The sequence below is a fragment of the Coregonus lavaretus genome (assembly GCF_964263955.1).
Source record: "Coregonus lavaretus genome assembly, chromosome: 15".
Taxonomy (NCBI): Eukaryota; Metazoa; Chordata; class Actinopteri; order Salmoniformes; family Salmonidae; genus Coregonus; species Coregonus lavaretus.
In genome coordinates, this window is record NC_140002.1 from 50,880,556 (window position 1) to 50,901,729 (window position 21,174).

The following is a 21,174-nucleotide window of genomic DNA, read 5'->3' on the forward strand; positions in this document are numbered from 1 at the left end:
ATATGGAATCATGTAGTAACCAAAAAAAGTGTTAAACAAATCAAAATATATTTTAGATTTTAGATTCTTCAAAGTAGCCACCCTTTGCCTTGATGACAGCTTTGCACACGCTTAGCATTCTCTCAACCAGCTTCATGAGGTAGTCACCTGGAATGCATTTCAATTAACAGGTGTGCCTTGTTAAAAGTTAATTTGTGGAATTTCTTTCTTTCTTAATGCGTTTGAGCCAATCAGTTGTGTTGTGACAAGGTAGGGGTGGTATACAGAAGATAGCCCTATTTGGTAAAAGACCAAGTCCATATTATGGCAAGAACAGCTCAAATAAGCAAAGAGAAACGACAGTCCATCATTACCTTAAGACATGAAGGTCAGTCAATACGGAACATTTCAAGAACTTTGAAAGTTTCTTCAAGTGCAGTCGCAAAAACCATCAAGCGCTATGATGAAATTGGCTCTCATGAGGACCGCCACAGGAAAGGAAGACCCAGCGTTACCTATGCTGCAGAGGACAAGTTCATTAGAGTTACCAGCCTCAGAAATTGTAGCCCAAATAAATGCTTCACAGAGTTCAAGTAACAGACACATCTCAACATCAACTGTTCAGAGGAGACTACGTGAATCAGGCCTTCATGGTCGAATTGCTGCAAAGAAACCACTACTAAAGGACACCAACAAGAAGAAGATATTGCTTGGACCAAGAAACATGAGCAATGGACATTAGACCAGTGGAAATCTGTCCTTTGGTCCAAATTTGAGACTTTTGGTTCCAACCGTGTCTTTGTGAGACGCAGAATAGGTGAACGGATGATCTCCACATGTGTGGTTCCCACTGTGAAGCATGGAGCAGGAGGTGTGATAGTGTGGGGGTGCTTTGCTGGTGACACTGTCTGTGATTTATTTAGAATTCATGGCACACTTAACCAGCATGGCTACCACAGCATTCTGCAGTGATACGCCATCCCATCTGGTTTGCGCTTAGTTGGACTATCATTTGTTTTTCAACAGGATAATGACTCAACACACACCTCCAGGCTGTGTAAGGGCTATTTGACCAAGAAGGAGAGTGATGGTGTGCTGCATCAGATGACCTGGCCTCCACAATCCCCCGACCTCAACCAAATTGAGATGGTTTGGGATGAGTCGGTCCGCAGAGTGAAGGAAAAGCTACCAACAAGTGCTCAGCATATGTGGGAACTCCTTCAATACTGTTGGAAAAGCATTCCAGGTGAAGCTGGTTGAGAGAATGCCAAGAGTGTGCAAAGCTGTCATCAAGGCAAAGGGTGGCTACTTGAAGAATCTAAAATCTAAAATATATTTTGATTTGTTAAACACTTTTTTGGTTACTACATGATTCCATATGTGTTATTTCATAGTTTTGATGTCTTCACTATTATTTTACAATGTAGAAAATAGTAAAAATAAAGAAAAACCCTTGAATGAGTAGGTGTGTCCAAACTTTTGACTGGTACTGTATGCCTGCCCATACCATAACCCCAACATGGGGCACTCTGTTTACAATGTTGACATTAGCAAACTGCCCGGTACAGTTGAAACCGGGATTCATCCGTGAAGAGCACACTTCTCCGGCGTGCCAGTGGCCATTGAAGGTGAACATTTGCCCACTGAAGTTGGTTACGATGCCTAATGGCAGTCAGGTCAAGACCTTGGTAAGGACGATGAGCACGCAGATGAGCTTCCCTGAGACGGTTTCTTACAGTTTTTGCAGATTTTTTTTCATCAGCTGTCCGGGTGGCTGGTCTCAGACTATCCCGCAGGTGAACAAGCCGGATGTGGAGGTCCTGGGCTGGCATGGTTACACGTTGTCTGTGGTTGTGATGCCGGTTCAACAAATTCTATAAAACGACATTGGAGGCGGCTTATGGTAGAGAAATTAACTTTAAATTATCTGGCAACAGCTCTAGTGGACATGCCTGCAGTTAAAGTCCCTCAAATCTTGAGACATCTGTTGCATTGTGTTAGGTGACAAAACTGCACATTTTAGAGTGGCCTTTTATTGTCCCCAGCACAAGGTGCACATGTGAAATGATCATGCTGTTTAATCAGCTTCTTGATATGCCACACCTGTCAGGTGGATGGATTATCTTGGCAAAGGAGAAATGCTCACTAATAGGGATGTAAACAAATTTGTGCACAACATTTTAGAGAAATAAGCTTTTTGTGCATATGGTTCTGGGATCTTATTTCAGCTAATGAAACATGGGACCAGCACTATACATGTTGCATGTATATATTTGTTCAGTGTAGAAATTCCAGGGACCCTCAGAATGTAACATTTTATTTTGTACGGCAAGCCATTATTATTTTTCTATTTTTCCAAGATGGCGGTCTTGACATCAATATTGCCTCCATTGGTGATGCCTATGGCCAGAGCTTTTCCTGGTCAGGAAAAATTCCTGGCCTTAGTGATGTGGAATCTAATCTATGCCTTCCAGTTCTGTGTGGTATTGAATGCAGTACAGTGGCTGACAAGGACCGATGTTAGAGCCACTCATAGAACTTTGATCAGTGTTCAGGAAACACCCACATAGACAGCTGAATATGAAAGAACCGTTACCCACTAGGCAGAGCACAGCTTTGCCTGGGTCTAAAACTTCCACTGTACATCTGTAGTGTGTACTGAATCATCCATCTTGAGCCACTTCTCTTCTTTAATCCTCTCTCTCTTGTTATTTCTCTCCACACATCCCTAATGTACTCTCCTTCATCCCTCCATCCTGTTGGAACTGAGAAAGGGGAAAAATGAGAAACAACAGAGTGAGAAACAAATTAAAATACAACATATTTCAATTCACAAGAGCCTCCCTCACCTGTTTAATCTCTCTCTCATCCCTAGTTTCTCACCTAGTGTCCCTGTTAGAAAGACAGGAGGGGCTGGTGACACACACAGGTTCTCTCTCTCTCACACACACACAACATTCATACTCAGAGAGACAATACTTACTGCTGCAGAGTGACTCAATTTGTCAAAACGGAACTTCAAGTTGGACCTAGGAGAGCTCTTATTCTTTAACTCTAGATTGAAAAGAGAAACAAAACAAGCATTTATAAACAAACCTTTCCTCTGATGTAATGACTAAGAAATAATTACGTTCAGTTAGAAAAGTATGATTATTAAAAGCACAGGAAGCTGTTGTCGTGGTTACCTGTGGGGCTGCGGCACATAATGACAGGGGTCCCTGAACTCTGACTTTCAACAGTGAGGGAGGGGCTGTGAACAGAGGGGAACACTGAGGGTGCCAGGGTGTTCTAGAGATACACATGGGGAGGGATGGAGAGATGGATAGGAGGGATAAAGTGAGAAATACACTATATAATATAATAATATAATATGCCATTTAGCAGACGCTTTTATCCAAAGCGACTTACAGTCATGCGTGCATACATTTTTATTTTTTGTGTATGGGTGGTCCCGGGGATCGAACCCACTACCTTGGCGTTACAAGTGCCGTGCTCTACCAGCTGAGCTACAGAGGACCACACTACACACATTCTCATTGAAGCACGCACACACACACTCAAACAGGTGCCACTCACAGGGTCAGTGTCGGTGGCCTCTCTCTCTCCTGCTGCGCTGCTGAAGCTACTCGTGCTAGATGAGGAGCAGCAGACGTTAGTCCTGCTGGCACTGCACTCATTCAACTTTACACTGCTGGGCCTAGAAGGGGGGGGGGGGGGGGGAGACGTTAGTCCTACTGCTCCCTTTTAACTTTACACTGCTGGGCCTAGAAGGGGGGGGGGAGACGTTAGTCCTACTGCTCCATTTTAACTTTACACTGCTGGGCCTAGAAGGGGGGGGGAGACGTTAGTCCTACTGCTCCCTTTTAACTTTACACTGCTGGGCCTAGAGAGAGGGAGAGGGGGAGGGAAATACATGCACACACACCTTTCCTTAGGGCAGGCCTCTGGAGAGCTGGGGTTAGAGAGGGTCTCTGACCTCACATCCTGCGTAGGGTGGCCAGTATCAAAGCTTCTCTGGTCACTATGGAGACTGTAAAGGACAAAAGCAGCACTATCATGTAGCTACATCTTTTTATCTGATTTTTTTTTTTTAACAGGGAGTCCCATTGAGACCAAGGTCTCTTTTGCTAGGGAGCCCTGCGTCGTACAATTACATAACAAATTCCACATAGGAAATACACCAGCAATACAAATACAAATGAAAAACACACTGATGAAAAATTATCCCATTCCTCAGCAAAGAGGTCCTCAATCGACACCTGAAAGGCACCAATACATACATTACATCTATAGATGTGATCTACTGAAGTCTCTGTGTGTTTGTGTCCTACCTGCGATGATTGTGGTTATGTCTCTCTGTCTGGCTGTCTATACTGAGCAGGCGAGGGAAAAGACCAGAGCGACGTTTCACTGGAGACTTAACATTAGTCGCCTGAGAGAGAGAGGAGTAGGGAAGAAGTAGGGGAAAGAGACCAAGATGGGTGAGAAGTTGTAACGGCATTTTATCAATTATACGCCTCACTGTCCCCCTGTCCTCACCTTTTTAACCACCCCATCATCCCCACTCCCCCCTACTGTCTCTCCCACCTCCTCAAGCCTTCCCTCACCCCTCCCTCACATCAGAGCTGCTGTGGGGCAGAACCCCTCCACTCAGACTGGTGGGCATGCCACCTCCTCCACCCTTTGCCATCATCTCCATGGAGACACTCCTTCCTCGCATCGCCCTCTGGGGGAGAGAAAGAGAGAGAAAAGTGATTCTTGTTCACGCATTAATGAATGCCCTTTTGAGTTAAAATATGTGGAGGTAGGAGAGAGGGAAACATGAAATGAGAGAGAGAGTTGTGTGTGTGACCTTGATGGACTCCAGCAGTCCTCCGTGGCCGTGTCCGTTCTCTGCCCGCTCCTCCTCGGGGCCGACGCCCACTCCCAGCATGTGCTGGGTGTGTCTGTAAAGCTCGTCATGTAGACCGTCGAGCAGGGCCGCCCGCGTCCGCTCCTACACACACACACACACAAGTAATATAAACCCCATAAAATTCACTTCAATATGTTATACATTTGACCTGAGGTAAAATCTTGACCTTGTGGTCTTAGACTTGAGAGAGACCATTCAAGACAACATAAACACGGTTTTGGCTTGGGTCTGGGGTTGTCCTCCTAGGTTTAGGTGGGTCTGAGACTCCCTCTGTAGTACGCAATGTGCTTAACAGTATATAAAATATAACATTAAAATAACTATTATTTATTACCCACCTCCAGCCTGGCGAATCTGTCACTCTTGTAGCAGGCATTCTCTGCATTGATCAACTTGGTGAGCAGATACTCTCTGAACTCTGGACCCTGGAGGGAGGGACAGAGGGAGAGGCAGAGAGAGGCAGAGAGAGGCAGAGAGAGGCAGAGAGAGGCAGAGAGAGGCAGAGAGAGGCAGAGAGAGGCAGAGAGAGAGAGAGAGAGAGAGAGAGAGAGAGAGAGAGAGAGAGAGAGAGAGAGAGAGAGAGAGAGAGAGAGAGAGAGAGAGAGAGAGAGAGAGAGAGAGAGAGAGAGAGAGAGAGAGAGAGAGAGAGAGAGAGAGAGAGAGAGAACAGACAAATTTAACAAATGGTCTCAAAGCCCAGAGCAATTATTCATTAATAGGTAAAAGCTGAAATCTATTTGAATTCTCTCAGAATAGACAGTGTTTCCTAAACCTCGTCAGGCTGCTCTCACCTTTTTAAACACTGCTGGACTGGGGAGGGGTGGGCCAAATGAAGGAACATCCTCTCGGGCAGTGACTGACACCTGTCAATCATAACCATAATGATCAGAGTTGTCGTCATCTGCGTGTGTATGTTAAGTTAGAGAAGGGGTAGACAACTAGATTCAGCCGCGGGCCGATTTTTGTCGGAGCAGATGGTCGGGGGGCCGGAACATAGTTATAATAATTTGTACAATGCAAATTGACCAAAACTAAGCCCAAAAATAAATTGTATTTCAAAATAACAATCATTTCATACCTTGATTACGATCACGTCTCTTTTTTTTATTCGTGGGAATATTTGGGAACAGTTTTGCTGAATTCCTGGTGATTTTACAGTGTTTTGTAACCCAAAACTAAACCCCCCCCCCCCAAAAAAAAACAACAACATGTTATTATACACTGCTCAAAAAAATAAAGGGAACACTTAAACAACACAATGTAACTCCAAGTGAATCACACTTCTGTGAAATCAAACTGTCCACTTAGGAAGCAACACTGATTGACAATAAATGTCACATGCTGTTGTGCAAATGGAATAGACAACAGGTGGAAATTATAGGCAATTAGCAAGACACCCCCAATAAAGGACTGGTTTTGCAGGTGGTGACCACAGACCACTTCTCAGTTCCTATGCTTCCTGGCTGATGTTTTGGTAACTTTTGAATGCTGCACTTTTGGTGCTTTCACTCTAGTGGTAGCATGAGACGGAGTCTACAACCCACACAAGTGGCTCAGGTAGTGCAGCTCATCCAGGATGGCACATCAATGCGAGCTGTGGCAAGAAGGTTTGCTGTGTCTGTCAGCGTAGTGTCCAGAGCATGGAGGGGCTACCAGGAGACAGGCCAGTACATCAGGAGACGTGGAGGAGGCCGTAGGAGGGCAACAACCCAGCAGCAGGACTGCTACCTCCGCCTTTGTGCAAGGAGGAGCAGGTGGAGCACTGCCAGAGCCCTGCAAAATGACCTCCAGCAGGCCACAAATGTGCATGTGTCTGCTCAAACGGTCAGAAACAGACTCCATGAGGGTGGTATGAGGGCCCGACGTCCACAGGTGGGGATTGTGCTTACAGCCCAACACCGTGCAGGACGTTTGGCATTTGCCAGAGAACACCAAGATTGCCAAATTCGCCACTGGCGCCCTGTGCTCTTCACAGATGAAAGCAGGGTCACACTGAGCACGTGACAGACGTGACAGAGTCTGGAGACGCCGTGGAGAACGTTCTGCTGCCTGCAACATCCTCCAGCATGACCGGTTTGGCGGTGGGTCATGGTGTGGGGTGGCATTTCTTTGGGGGGACGCACAGCCCTCCGTGTGCTCGCCAGAGGTAGCCTGACTGCCATTAGGTACCGAGATGAGATCCTCAGACCCCTTGTGAGACCATATGCTGGTGCGGTTGGCCCTGGGTTCCTCCTAATGCAAGACAATGCTAGACCTCATGTGGCTGGAGTGTGTCAGCAGTTCCTGTAAGAGGAAGGCATTGATGCTATGGACTGGCCCGCCCGTTCCCCAGACCTGAATCCAATTGAGCACATCTGGGACATCATGTCTCGCTCCATGCTTTAGTCCAGGTCTGGGAGGAGATCCCTCAGGAGACCATCCGCCACCTCATCAGGAGCATGCCCAGGCGTTGTAGGGAGGTCATACAGGCACGTGGAGGCCACACACACTACTGAGCCTCATTTTGACTTGTTTTAAGGACATTACATCAAAGGTGGATCAGCCTGTAGTGTGGTTTTCCACTTTAATTTTGAGGGTGACTCCAAATCCAGACCTCCATGGGTTGATAAATTTGATTTCCATTGATAATTTTTGTGTGATTTTGTTGTCAGCACATTCAACTATGTAAAGAAAAAAGTATTTAATAAGATTATTTCATTCATTCAGATCTAGGATATGTTATTTTAGTGTTCCCTTTATTTTTTTGAGCAGTGTATATACACTACCGTTCAAAAGTTTGGGGTCACTTAGAAATGTCCTTGTTTTCGAAAGAAAAGCAATTTTTTTGTGGAATATCTACATAGGTGTACAGAGGCCCATTATCAGCAACCATCAGTCCTGTGTTCCAATGGCACGTTGTGTTTGCTAATGCCAGTTTTGTTGCTTCTTTAATCAGCACAACAGTTTTCAGCTGTGCTAACATAACTGCAAAAGGGTTTTCTAATGATCAATTAGCCTTTTAAAATGATAAAAATGATAAACTTGATAAACTTGCATTAGCAAACACAACGTGCCATTGGAACACAGGACTGATGGTTGCTGATAATGGGCCTCTGTACGCCTATGTAGATATTCCATTATAAATCAGCCGTTTCCAGCTACAATAGCCATTTACAACATTAATAATGTCTACACTGTATTTCTGATCAATTTGATGTTATTTTAATGGACAAAAAAATTGCTTTTCTTTCGAAAACAAGGACATTTCTAAGTGACCCCAAACTTTTGAACGGTAGTGTATGTTTTTAAATATATATTTTGGGGGTCCAAAAATATTACTTGCGGGCCAACCCTGGGTTAGAGTGTGTGTGTGTATGTTCAGTACCTTGTAGGTGGTGTGTTGGGTACAGGGGTTGTCCACCTGCACCAGTATGAAGGCGTGGAGGAAGTTTGAGGCAATCATGTCTGCTACGAAGGGTGTGGCCTCTTCCTGGAACACCACTCCTACGATGTCATTTCCTATGTGTCGCTTCCTCTGGAGCTGTGGGGGGCGGGGTTACTCTCATCAATTTCTATTTCATAAAAAGTTACAAACCAATGTTTTGGTAGCAAGCTACTACCTTTGTTAGGGTTCTCTTTCAAATACTTGTTTTGATGTATCACGTGGGGGTTACTCGCCTACTCTCTCTGAAGTTTTATTAAAAGCGTCTGTTGGAGACATGTGACCCGCACTTCCATAAAAGGAGCCACTCTCCCGCCCTCTGGTTATTCTCACTTCTCTTCCTCACGAAGAGTGTCACTCAGTACTCTAGCTCTCTAGACCTACACTCTCCTGGATACCTGTTTGCCTGCTTAATCTGCTCAGATGCGAACCTTGAAGGATATCGCTGCCGAGCGTAGGTCTTCAGACCCTGTCGAGAGGGCTGACATGTCTTTTTGTGTTAGATACTATGCTGTGTACAGACCCCCCGCGCACTCAAAGTGTTCTGACAGTATAACATTTTAAAATCAAATTGCGGGGAAAACACAACTCTCCTGTTGTCACAGATGGAGAGAAGATGTTCTCAGCTTTCTGTTGGTATACTTTTTATTTCTCAACTAAAAATGCTGAGCTCAATAGCAACTATTTTACAGACAAGATATTTGATATGGCTTTGAGATACAGAGCGCACAAAATGCTCATTGGTCATTACGAGTGCATAGGACTCATAGGGCGGTAGGCAATCATTTTTTTACATTAAATGTTCTGTTAGATTAAAACAATTCCATATGTTAGAGTGATGGAGATTTTTTTGGGGGTGTGACCAAATCATGGGCTGGTGCCACCAACTGAAAAACGTTGTCTGAAAATGTTAGTCTGGAGCCTGCTACAAGGGGAATGTCCTCCGTATTGACAAGTTTTTATTTTGTAATGGACAAAGATGATAAGAACGTTGACGCGGCCAAATGCAGGCTACTGTGCAACTCGCTATTCAGGTAGGAAACATTGGAACTTTAATGTTTTTATTTGTTAATATTTTTAAATAATTTGATTTATTATTATTATTATTGTATATCATTGTTATTATTGTATGCCTATTTATTAATCTAATTCATCTAGTTATTTAAATATGCTAAATGTGTTTTGTTTCATTCTGTTGAGACATTTTTGTTGGCTAAATTAAGTTTGATCGGTCTTTTTAATTGTGCTCCATATTTAGATTAAGATTATAAGTAGGGGAGACCAGGTTCTAACATAGGATAGTTGTAACACTCAATATTTTCAATCAGGAACAAGCTAGAATCATGATTTTGAGGTAAGAAAGAAAATGTTTTGACCAAATTCGTTTTTGTGATGGCATCATCTGCTTTGTAGTTAGATTCACTAAACTTATGAGGTTTATAACAAGTGTGTGTAGATATACACTGAGTATTTTTAAAAATGAAGAACACCTGCTCTTTCCATGACATAGACTGACCAGGTGAATACAGGTGAAAGCTATGAACCCTTATTGATGTCACTTGCTAAATCCACTTCAATCAGTATAGATGAAGGGGAGGAAACAGGTTAAAGAAGGATTTTTAAGCTTTGAGACAATTGAGACATGGATTGTTTGTGTGCCATTCAGAGGGTGAATGGGCAAAACAAAATATTTAAGTGCCTTTAAACAGGGTATGGTAGTAGGTGCCAGGTGCACCGGTTTGTGTCAAGAACTGCAACGCTGCTGGGCTTTTCATGCTCAACAGTTTCCCGTGTGTATCAAGAATGGTCCACCACCCAAAGAACATCCAGCCAACTTTACACAACTGTGGGAAGCATTAGCGTCAACATGGGCCAGCATCCCTGTGGAACGCTTTCAACACCTTGTAGAATCCATGCCCCAACGAATTGAGGCTGTTATGATGGCAAAAGGGGGGGGGTTGGGGTGCAGCTCAATATTAGGAAGGTGTTCTTAATGTTTTGTACATTCAGTGTATTTGATGTAAGTTAGCAATGCTCAAGTTTTAACATGTAGCTAAAATTGAAGCTATATAAATCAAATATGGATGGTGTTAAGAGATAGATGGGTGGTGTTGAATGGAGTTGAAGGATGGGACTAATAACAACAACTAATAACAACAAGATAACTAATGTAAAGCATACTGTGTCCATAATAAGTATATAGGTTATTGATTGAGAGCTTTTGTGAAAGAGCACAGTTAGAAAGATATGGCATATAGAAGCAAACCGGATGGACATCATGGAAATGATCGGAGAGGTTGAGGGTAGAGGAAGTTCAGGAGAAAAAACAAACAAAATAGAATTATTTTCCCAGTGGGTCAGAAGTTGACATACACTCAATTAGTATTTGGTAGCATTGCCTTTCAATTGTTTAACTTGGGTCAAACGTTTTGGGTAATCTTCCACAAGCTTCCCACAATAAGTTGGGTGAATTTTGGCCCATTCCTCCTGACAGAGCTGGTGTAACTGAGTCAGGTTTGTAGGCCTCCTTGCTCGCACACGCTTTTTTAGTTCTGCCCACAAATGTTCTATAAGATTGAGGTCAGGGCTTTGTGATGGCCACTCCAATACCTTGACTTTGTTGTCCTTAAGCCATTTTGCCACAACTTTGGAAGTATGCTTGGAGTCATTGTCCATTTGGAAGACCCATTTGCCACCAAGCTTTAACTTCCTGACTGATGTCTTGAGATGTTGCTTCAATATATCCACATAATTTTCCTTCCTCATGATGCCATTTATTTTGTGAAGTGCACCAGTCCCTCCTGCAGCAAAGCACCCCCGCAGCATGATGCTGCCACCCCCGTGCTTCACGGTTGGGATGGTGTTCTTCGGCTTGCAAGCATCCCCCATTTTCCTCCAAACATAACGATGGTCATTATGGCCAAACAGTTCTATTTTTGTTTCATCAGACCAGAGGACATTTCTCCAATCTTTGTCCCCATGTGCAGTTGCAAACCGTAGTCTGGCTTTTTTATGGTGGTTTTGGAGCAGTGGCGTCTTCCTTGCTGAGCGGCCTTTCCAGGTTATGTCGATATAGGACTCGTTTTACTATGGATATAGATACTTTTGTACCAGTTTCCTACAGCATCTTCACAAGGTCCTTTGCTGTTGTTCTGGGATTGATTTGCACTTTACGCACCAAAGTACGTTCATCTCTAGGAGACAGAACGCGTCTCCTTCCTGAGCGGTATGACAGCTGCCTGGTCCCATGGTGTTAATACTTGCGTACTATTGTTTCTACAGATGAACGTGGTACCTTCAGGAGTTTGGAAATTGCTCCCAAGGATAAACCAGACTTGTGGAGGTCTACCATTTTTTTCTAAAGTCTTGGCTGATTTATTTTGATTTTCCCATGATGTCAAGCAAAGAGTTTGAAGGTAGGCCTTGAAATACATTCACAGGTATACCTCCAATTTACTCAAATGATGTAAATTAGCCTATCAGAAGCTTCTAAAGCCATGACATAATTTTCTGGAATTTTCCAAGCTGTTTAAAGGAACAATCAACTTAGTGTATGTAAACTTCTGACCCACTGGAATTGTGATACAGTGAATTATAAGTGAAATAATCTGTCTGTAAACAATTGTTGGGAAAATTACTTGTGTCATGCACAAAGTAGATGTCCTAAACGACTTGCCAAAACTATAGTTCGTTAACAAGAAATTTGTAGAGTGGTTGAAAAACGAGTTTGAATGACTCCAACCTAAGTGTATGTAAACTTCCGACTTCAACTGTATATATACAGTGGGGAGAACAAGTATTTGATACACTGACGATTTTGCAGGTTTTCCTACTTACAAAGCATGTAGAGGTCTATAATTTTTTATCATAGGTACACTTCAACTGTGAGAGACGGAATCTAAAACAAAAATCCAGAAAATCACATTGTATGATTTTTAAGTAATTAATTTGCATTTTATTGCATGACATAAGTATTTGATCACCTACCAACCAGTAAGAATTCCGGCTCTCTCTGTTCGTTTTTCTTTAAGAAGCCCTCCTGTTCTCCACTCATTACCTGTATTAACTGCACCTGTTTGAACTTGTTACCTGTATAAAAGACACCTGTCCACACACTCAATCAAACAGACTCCAACCTCTCCACAATGGCCAAGACCAGAGAGCTGTGTAAGGACATCAGGGATAAAATTGTAGACCTGCACAAGGCTGGGATGGGCTACAGGACAATAGGCAAGCAGCTTGGTGAGAAGGCAACAACTGTTGGTGCAATTATTAGAAAATGGAAGAAGTTCAAGATGACGGTCAATCACCCTCGGTCTGGGGCTCCATGCAAGATCTCACCTCGTGGGGCATTAATGATCATGAGGAAGGTGAGGGATCAGCCCAGAACTACACGGCAGGACCTGGTCAATGACCTGAAGAGAGCTGGGACCACAGTCTCAAAGAAAACCATTAGTAACACACTACGCCGTCATGGATTAAAATCCTGCAGTGCACACAAGGTCCCCCTGCTCAAGCCAGCGTATGTCCAGGCCCGTCTGAAGTTTGCCAATGACACTGGATGATCCAGAGGAGGAATGGGAGAAGGTCATGTGGTCTGATGAGACAAAAATAGAGCGAGAGAGAGGGAGAAAGCGAGAGAGAGGGAGAGGGAGAGGGAGAGGGAGAGGGAGAGGGAGAGAGAGGGGGAGGGATGGAGAGGGAGAGGGAGAGGGAGAGAGAGAGAGAGGGAGAGGGAGAGAGAGAGAGAGGGGGAGGGAGAGGGAGTGGGAGAGAGGGGAGAGGGAGTGGGAGAGAGGGGGGAGGGAGAGGGAGAGAGAGAGAGGAAGGGAGGGAGAGAGGGAAAATGAGAGGGAAAGAGAGAGAGGGGAGAGGGAAAATTAGAGGGAAAGAGAGAGAGGGGGGGAGAGGGAGAGGGAGAGGGAGAGGGAGAGGTAGCGAGAGAGAGAGAGAGGGGGGAGGGAGGGAGGGAGAGGGAGAGAGAGAGAGGGGGAGGGGGGGAGAGGGAGAGGGAGAGGGAGAGGGAGAGGGAGAGGGAGAGGGAGAGGGAGAGGGAGAGGGAGAGGGAGAGGGAGAGGGTCATGTGGTCTGATGAGACAAAAATAGAGCTTTTTGGTCTAAACTCCACTCGCCGTGTTTGTAGGAAGAAGAAGGATGAGTACAACCCCAAGAACACCATCCCAACCGTGAAGCATGGAGGTGGAAACATCATTCTTTGGGGATACTTTTCTGTAAAGGGGACAGGACGACTGCACCGTATTGAGGGGAGGATGGATGGGGCCATGTATCGCGAGATCTTGGCCAACAACCTCCTTCCCTCAGTAAGAGCATTGAAGATGGGTCGTGGCTGGGTCTTCCAGCATGACAACGACCCGAAACACACAGCCAGGGCAACTAAGGAGTGGCTCCGTAAGAAGCATCTCAAGGTCCTGGAGTGACCTAGCCAGTCTCCAGACCTGAACCCAATAGAAAATCTTTGGAGGGAGCTGAAAGCCGTATTGCCCAGCGACAGCCCCGAAACCTGAAGGATCTGGAGAGGGTCTGTATGGAGGAGTGGGCCAAAATCCCTGCTGCAGTGTGTGCAAACCTGGTCAAGACCTACAGGAAACGTATGATCTTTGTAATTGCAAACAAAGGTTTCTGTACCAAATATTAAAGTTCTGCTTTTCTGATGTATCAAATACTTATGTCATGCAATAAAATGCAAATTAATTACTTAAAAATCATACAATGTGATTTTCTGGATTTTTGACCTATGATAAAAATTACAGACCTCTACATGCTTTGTAAGTAGGAAAATCAGCAAAATCGGCAGTGTATCAAATACTTGTTCTCCCCACTGTATGTATATATATATATATATATATATATATATATATATATATATATATATATATATATATATATATATATATTGCAAGAAGAAAAAAAAACATATGGGGAATTGGAAGTGATGCAGACATTTACATTGATGGAAGTTACAATCTATCTGCAATATTAAAGCTGATCTACCCCCTAAAAAAAAAATATATATATATATTTTTAAGCCTTAGGTCACCATGTGCCAAGCGTCGACTGGAGTGGTGTAAAGCTCGCTGCCATCAGACTCTGGTGCAGTGGAAATGCGTTCTCTGGAGTGATGATTCACATTTCACCTTCTGGTAGTCCGACGGACAAATCTGGGTTTGGCGGATTCCAGGAGAACGCTACCTGCCCCAATGCATAGTGCCAACTGTAAAGTTTGATAGAGGAGGAATAACGGTCTGTGGCTGTTTTTCATGGTTTGGGCTAGGCCCCTTAGTTCCAGTAAAGGGATATCTTAACGCTACAGCATACAATGACATTCTAGACGATTCTGTGCTTCCAACTTTGTGGTAACAGTTTGGGGAAGGCCCTTTCCTGTTTCAGCATGACAATGCTCCCGTGCACAAGGTGAGGTCCATACAGAAATGGTTTGTTGAGATCGGTGTGGAAGAACTTGACTGGCCTGCACAAAGCCCTGACCTCAACCCCATCGAACGCCTTTGGGATAAATTGGAACGCCGACTGCGAGCCAGGCCTAATCGCCCAACATCAGTGCCCAACCTCACTAATGCTCGTGGCTGACTGGAAGCAAGTCCCCACAGCAATGTTCCAACATCTAGTGGAAAGCCTTCCCATAAGAGTGGAGGCTGTTATAGCAGCAAAGGGGGGACCAACTCCATATTAATGCCCATGATTTTGGAATGAGATGTTTGTCGAGCAGGTGTCCACATACTCTTGGCCATGTAGTGTATCTTGATTAGATAAGTATTCAACTCCCTGAGTCAATGCATGTTACAATCACCTATGGCAGTGATTACAGCTGTGAGTCAATCTAATATCTATCTAAGAGCTTTGCACACCTGGATTGCACAATATTTGCACATTATTCTATTTAAAATTCTTCAAGCTCTGTTGTTGGTTATTACTAGACAGCCATTTTCAAGTCTTTTTTTATATTTCATTATTGAATATTAAAACATACATTCTACTTGCAGTGAAGCCGCTCAACATTTACATTACATTCAGTCATCTAACAGACTCCCATCCAGAGTGACCCACAGAAGCAACCAGGGTCAATGCCCTGCTCAAGGGCACGTCGACAGATCTCCCACAAGGTCAAAAATGGGAACCCGAACCAGCGAACTATTAGCCACCGGCCCAAGCTCCCAACCGCCAGGCCACCAGCCCTCCAAGATCCCCCCCACAGTTCCCAGAGAGCTTCCCCACCCCCAAGACCCCCGTCCCACAATGCACCAACAACCAACAAAATTATTAAAAGAGAAAAAAGACAAAGACAAAGGAAAACAGAAAACAACAACGCAAAAAACAAAAGGACAACTGAATATGTTTGAGTACATGTATGGCACTATTTATGTGTGTGTGTGTGTGAGACAGTGTATGGGCACGTGTGTGCGTTTGAATGAATGTGTGTGTACATGCATGTGTACAAACACCTGCGTGGCATCAGCCTCAGGCAAACAGGCATTAGCTGTAGCAACTTTGCCCCTCAGTGTCATTCAAACTTACTTTTTGTTTTGTTTCATTTTGACTATATTTTTTACTTGTATCTTTGACCATCATTCTGTCCCCCGCTCAGCAACTCCACTCCCACTTGTCTCCAATTCCACATCCCAACCCTCAGCTTCCCTCAGCCCATCCCACCTATCTCTGCTGGCCACCCTCTTCGGATTTCTACGCACCATATATCTTTCAACTATGCTGTGATGTTTAACAATTTGAATCTATCTAATCGAATAGAATCCACAGATTGCGAGTTGAAGATAAATACTTTTACTAAGAGTATTAGTATATTAGTAATTGACTGACCAGGTCTCTCCAGATTTCCCAACAATGCTATTTCTAGGGTTTTGTTCCAAGATGGCGTAGTAGTGCAGTTGTGTTTTTATCGTATGTCTGTAAATAGCCTGTAAATACCCTATTTTTCTGTATTTTTCGCACATATTTCCATATCAGACTTTTCATCCTTCTACAAAATATACTTTCCTGCAACCCGCCTCACTCAATGTGGAACGGATTATATTATTGACTTACCTTTATCTAGAATCTAGAATCTCCAGTTGAAACTAGCTAGCCAGCTAGCCAGCTAACTAGCTACTTGCTATTAGCCTCAGCTAGCGGTATTTCACCCAGAACATTGGATTTTTTCTGCGGGATTAATTTTAATCACTGGACATTAATCACCGGATATTCGGCCAGTCTGCACAGCGCGTTATCGACCCAGAACATATCAGTTTTTCCGCCGGAATCACTGAATCACTGGACCTTTAACTCCGGATTCATCGCTATCAGCTAGCTACAACAAAACGGACGCTGTGGTCTGGCTAATCATCCTGAGCTAGGCCCATCTCCCGGCTATCTACCTCTCTGTCAACCGGACGGGACCACCTAGTGTTGACACGAAGCCCCGCCGATCCTACACGACTGGTCTGCCGACGAAATCGTCTGATGTGGTTACGACGTTAACCACGAAGATTCCATCCATCTGCTAGCCCCGGCCCGCTAGCACACGCTAGCCGTGGCCTCTTACTCACTAGTTTACCACCGGACCTTATGATAACTCAGCTATACAGCTGATGTCTGCTGGACTGTTCCTTTTTACGGTACTACATCCTGTTTATGTTTAGCCTCAGCCCAAACATGGTTAGTTTATTGTTGTTTCGGTTATTTCTAATTTTACTATATCACTGTAGACCCCCCAGCCTAGCTAAACCTGCCTTAGATAGCTCCTTTGCCCCTCCCCCTATACACGCGGAGACCGACTCAATTGATGCCTCCAGCGATGCTATCTCTTTCATTGTTACCCAACGCTTAGGTTTACCTCCACTTTACTCATATCCTTCCATATCCTTTTCTGTACATAATGCCCTGAATCTTTTCTATAACACCTGGAAATCTGCCCCCTTTATTCTATGTACCCAACGCACTAGAAGACCAGTTCTTAAAGCCTTTAGCCGTATCCTTATTCTAGTCCTCCTCTGTTCCTCTGGTGATGTAGAGGCTAACCCAGGCCCTGCAGCCCTCAGTATCACTCCTACTCCCCAGGCGCTATCATTTGATGACTTCTGTAATCGCAAAAGTCTTGGTTTCTTGCACATAAATATCAGAAGTCTACTTCCTAAGTTTGAGTTATTCACTGTGTTAGCACACTCTGCCAACCCTGATGTTCTAGCAGTGTCTGAATCCTGGCTCAGGAAGGCCACCAAAAATTCTGAAATGTCCATCCCCAACTATAACATTTTCCGTCTAGATAGAACTGCCAAAGGGGGTGGAGTTGCAATCTACTGTAGAGATAGCCTGCAGAGCTCTATCATACTATCCAGGTCTGTGCCCAAACAGTTTGAGCTTCTACTTCTAAAAATCCACCTTTCCAGAAATAAGTCTCTCACTGTTGCCGCTTGCTACAGACCCCCCTCAGCCCCCAGCTGTGCCCTGGACACCATATGTGAATTGATTGCCCCCCATTTATCCTCAGAGTTTGTACTGCTTGGTGACCTAAATTGGGATATGCTTAATACCCCAGCCATCCTACAATCCAAGCTAGATGCCCTCAACCTCACGCGAATTATCAACGAACCTACCAGGTACAACCCTAAATCCGTAAACATGGGTACCCTCATAGATATCATCCTGACTAACATACCCTCTAAATACACCTCAGCTGTCTTCAACCAGGATCTCAGCGATCACTGCCTTATTGCCTGCATCCGTAACGGGTCCGCGGTCAAACGACCACCCCTCATCACTGTCAAACGCTCCCTAAAACACTTTAGCGAGCATGCCTTCCTAATTGACCTGGCCCAGGTATCCTGGATGGATATAGATCTCATTCCGTCAGTAGAGGATGCCTGGTTGTTCCTTAAAAGTAATTTCCTCTCAATCTTAAATAAACATGCCCCATTCAAAAAATACAGAACTAAGAACCGATATAGCCCCTGGTTCTCCTCAGACTTGACTGCCCTTGACCAGCACAAAAACATCCTGTGGCGTACAGCATTAGCATCAAATAGCCCCCGCGATATGCAACTTTTCAGGGAAGTTAGGAACCAATATACACAAGCAGTCAGGAAAGCAAAGGCTAACTTTTTCAAACAGAAATTTGCATCCTGTAGCACTAACTCCAAAAAGTTTTGGGACACTGTAAAGTCCATGGAGAATAAGAGCACTTCCTCCCAGCTGCCCACTGCACTGAGGCTAGGAAACACTATCACCACCGATAAATCTACAATAATCGAGAATTTCAACAAGCATTTTGCTACAGCTGGCCATGCTTTCCATCTGGCTACCACTAACCCGGCCACCAACTCTGCACCCTCTGCTGCAACTTGCCCATGCCCCCCCCGCTTCTCCTTCACACAAATTCAGACAGCTGATGTTTTGAAAGCGCTGCAAAATCTGGACCCCTACAAATCAGCTGGGCTAGACAATCTGGACCCTTTCTTTCTAAAACTAGCCGCCGAAATTGTCGCTACCCCTATTACTAGTCTGTTCAACCTCTCTTTCATAACGTCTGAGATCCCCAGAGATTGGAAAGCTGCCGCGGTCATCCCCCTCTTCAAAGGGGGTGACACTCTAGATCCAAACTGCTACAGACCTATATCCATCCTGCCCTGCCTTTCGAAAGTATTTGAAAGCCAAGTTAACAAACAGATCACCGACCATTTCGAATACCACCGTACCTTCTCCGCTATGCAATCCGGTTTCCGAGCTGGTCACGGGTGCACTTCAGCCACGCTCAAGGTCATAAACGATATTATAACCGCGATTGATAACAGACAGTACTGTGCAGCCGTCTTCATCGACCTGGCCAAGGCTTTTGACTCTGTCAACCACCGCATTCTTATTGGCAGACTAAATAGCCTAGGTTTCTCAAATGACTGCCTCGCCTGGTTCACCAACTACTTCTCAGATAGAGTTCAGTGTGTCAAATCGGAGGGCCTGTTGTCTGGACCTATGGCAGTCTCTATGGGGGTGCCACAGGGTTCAATTCTTGGGCCGACACTTTTCTCCGTGTATATCAATGATGTCGCTCTTGCTGCTGGTGACTCTCAGATCCACCTCTACGCAGACGACACCATTTTGTATACATCTGGCCCTTCATTGGACACTGTGTTAACAAACCTCCAAACGAGCTTCAATGCCATACAACAATCCTTCAGTAGCCTTCAACTGCTCTTAAACACTAGTAAAACTAAATGCATGCTTTTCAATCGAACGCTGCTAGCACCCGCCCACCCGACTAGAATCACCACTCTCGACGGGTCTGACCTAGAGTATGTGGACAACTACAAATACCTAGGTGTCTGGTTAGACTGTAAACTCAACTTCCAGACTCACATAAAGAATCTCCAATCCAAAGTTAAATCTAGAATCGGCTTCCTATTTCGCAACAAAGCCTCCTTCACTCATGCTGCCAAACATGCCCTCGTAAAACTGACTATCCTACCGATCCTTGACTTCGGCGATGTCATTTACAAAATAGCCTCCAACACTCTACTCAGCAAATTGGATGTAGTCTATCACAGTGCCATCCGTTTTGTCTCCAAAGCCCCATACACTACCCACCACTGTGACCTGTACGCTCTTGTTGGCTGGTCCTCACTACATGTTCGTCGTCAAACCCACTGGCTCCAGGCCATATATAAATCACTGCTAGGCAAATCCCTGCCTTATCTTAGCTCATTGGTCACCATAGCAGCACCCACCCGTAGTCTGCGCTCCAGCAGGTATATCTCACAGGTCATTCCCAAAGCCAACACCTCCTTTGGCCGCCATTCCTTCCAGTTCTCTGCTGCCAATGACTGGAACGAATTGCAAAAATCTCTGAAGCTGGAGACTCTTATCTCCCTCAATAACTTTAAGCATCAGTTGTCAGAGCACCTTACCGATCACTGCACCTGTACACAGCCCATCTGAAATTAGCCCACCCAACTACCTCATCCCTATATTGTTATTTATTTTGCTCTTTTGCACCCCAGTATCTCTATTTGCACATAATCTCTTGCACATCTAGCATTCCAGTGTTAATACTATTGTAATTATTCTGCACTATAGCCTATTTATTGCCTTACCTCCATAACTTGCTACATTTGCACACACTGTATATATATTTTCTGTTGTATTTTTGACTTTATGTTTTTTTACCCCATATGTAACTCTGTGTTGTTTTTATTGCACTGCTTTGCTTTATCTTGGCCAGGTCGCAGTTGTAAATGAGAACCTGTTCTCAACTGGTTTACCTGGTTAAATAAAGGTGAAATAAAATAAAAATAAATAAAAGGGTCAGATTAATGTTATGCTTTAGATTATGTTTTAGATTAATGTTATGCTTTTTCACCCATTCCTAAACCTGAGACCAGAAACAGGCTACCTGAGGGCATTACCAAAACATATGGTCTATTGATTCTGTATCCTCACAACAAAATCTGCAGAGCTGCAATGATTGTATGCCCCAAATTTTTGCTGAAAAGCACGAAGTCTTGAATCTTGCGTTGTTTTATATATCAACTCATACACCCTGTACCATGGAATCGGTATATCAAAAATCTCTTCCCAACTATTTTGCAGTCTGTATGGCACAGCTGTCAACATCCTGGTCCTCAAATGAAACTGGTATACTTTCCTATTCATGCTATTTTTATTCCTCCGCCAGTTTTGATTGGGCAGACAGACCAGTTTCCTACCTCCTCCCACTGCCACCTGCCTCCTCCATTTTTGGGGTTATGCTGTAATCAATTGGTTGTAATCTTGGATTGAGCAGACCTTCCCATACAATTCTGATAACTCCATGAAAGACATAACTCTACCATTTCAATTT

The 21,174-nt window shown here is 44.3% G+C and overlaps 1 protein-coding gene across 1 annotated transcript in view; it reads right to left on the reverse strand.

Annotated features, from left to right (window-relative positions):
* Positions 1 to 2,281: 2,281 nt before the first annotated feature.
* rap1gap2b (RAP1 GTPase activating protein 2b) overlaps positions 2,282 to 21,174 on the reverse strand; it is a 91,605-nt gene continuing 72,712 nt past the window's right edge. The window contains exons 13-23 of the mRNA XM_084178487.1: positions 8,259 to 8,414; positions 5,686 to 5,757; positions 5,233 to 5,319; positions 4,832 to 4,975; positions 4,598 to 4,705; positions 4,311 to 4,411; positions 3,905 to 4,009; positions 3,556 to 3,676; positions 3,165 to 3,267; positions 2,963 to 3,033; positions 2,282 to 2,744 (exon numbers count right to left, since the gene is read on the reverse strand). Coding sequence (XP_084034613.1) covers positions 2,688 to 2,744; positions 2,963 to 3,033; positions 3,165 to 3,267; positions 3,556 to 3,676; positions 3,905 to 4,009; positions 4,311 to 4,411; positions 4,598 to 4,705; positions 4,832 to 4,975; positions 5,233 to 5,319; positions 5,686 to 5,757; positions 8,259 to 8,414 — 1,125 coding nt within the window. The 3' untranslated portion in view covers positions 2,282 to 2,687. The remainder of the gene's footprint in view (positions 2,745 to 2,962; positions 3,034 to 3,164; positions 3,268 to 3,555; positions 3,677 to 3,904; positions 4,010 to 4,310; positions 4,412 to 4,597; positions 4,706 to 4,831; positions 4,976 to 5,232; positions 5,320 to 5,685; positions 5,758 to 8,258; positions 8,415 to 21,174) is intronic.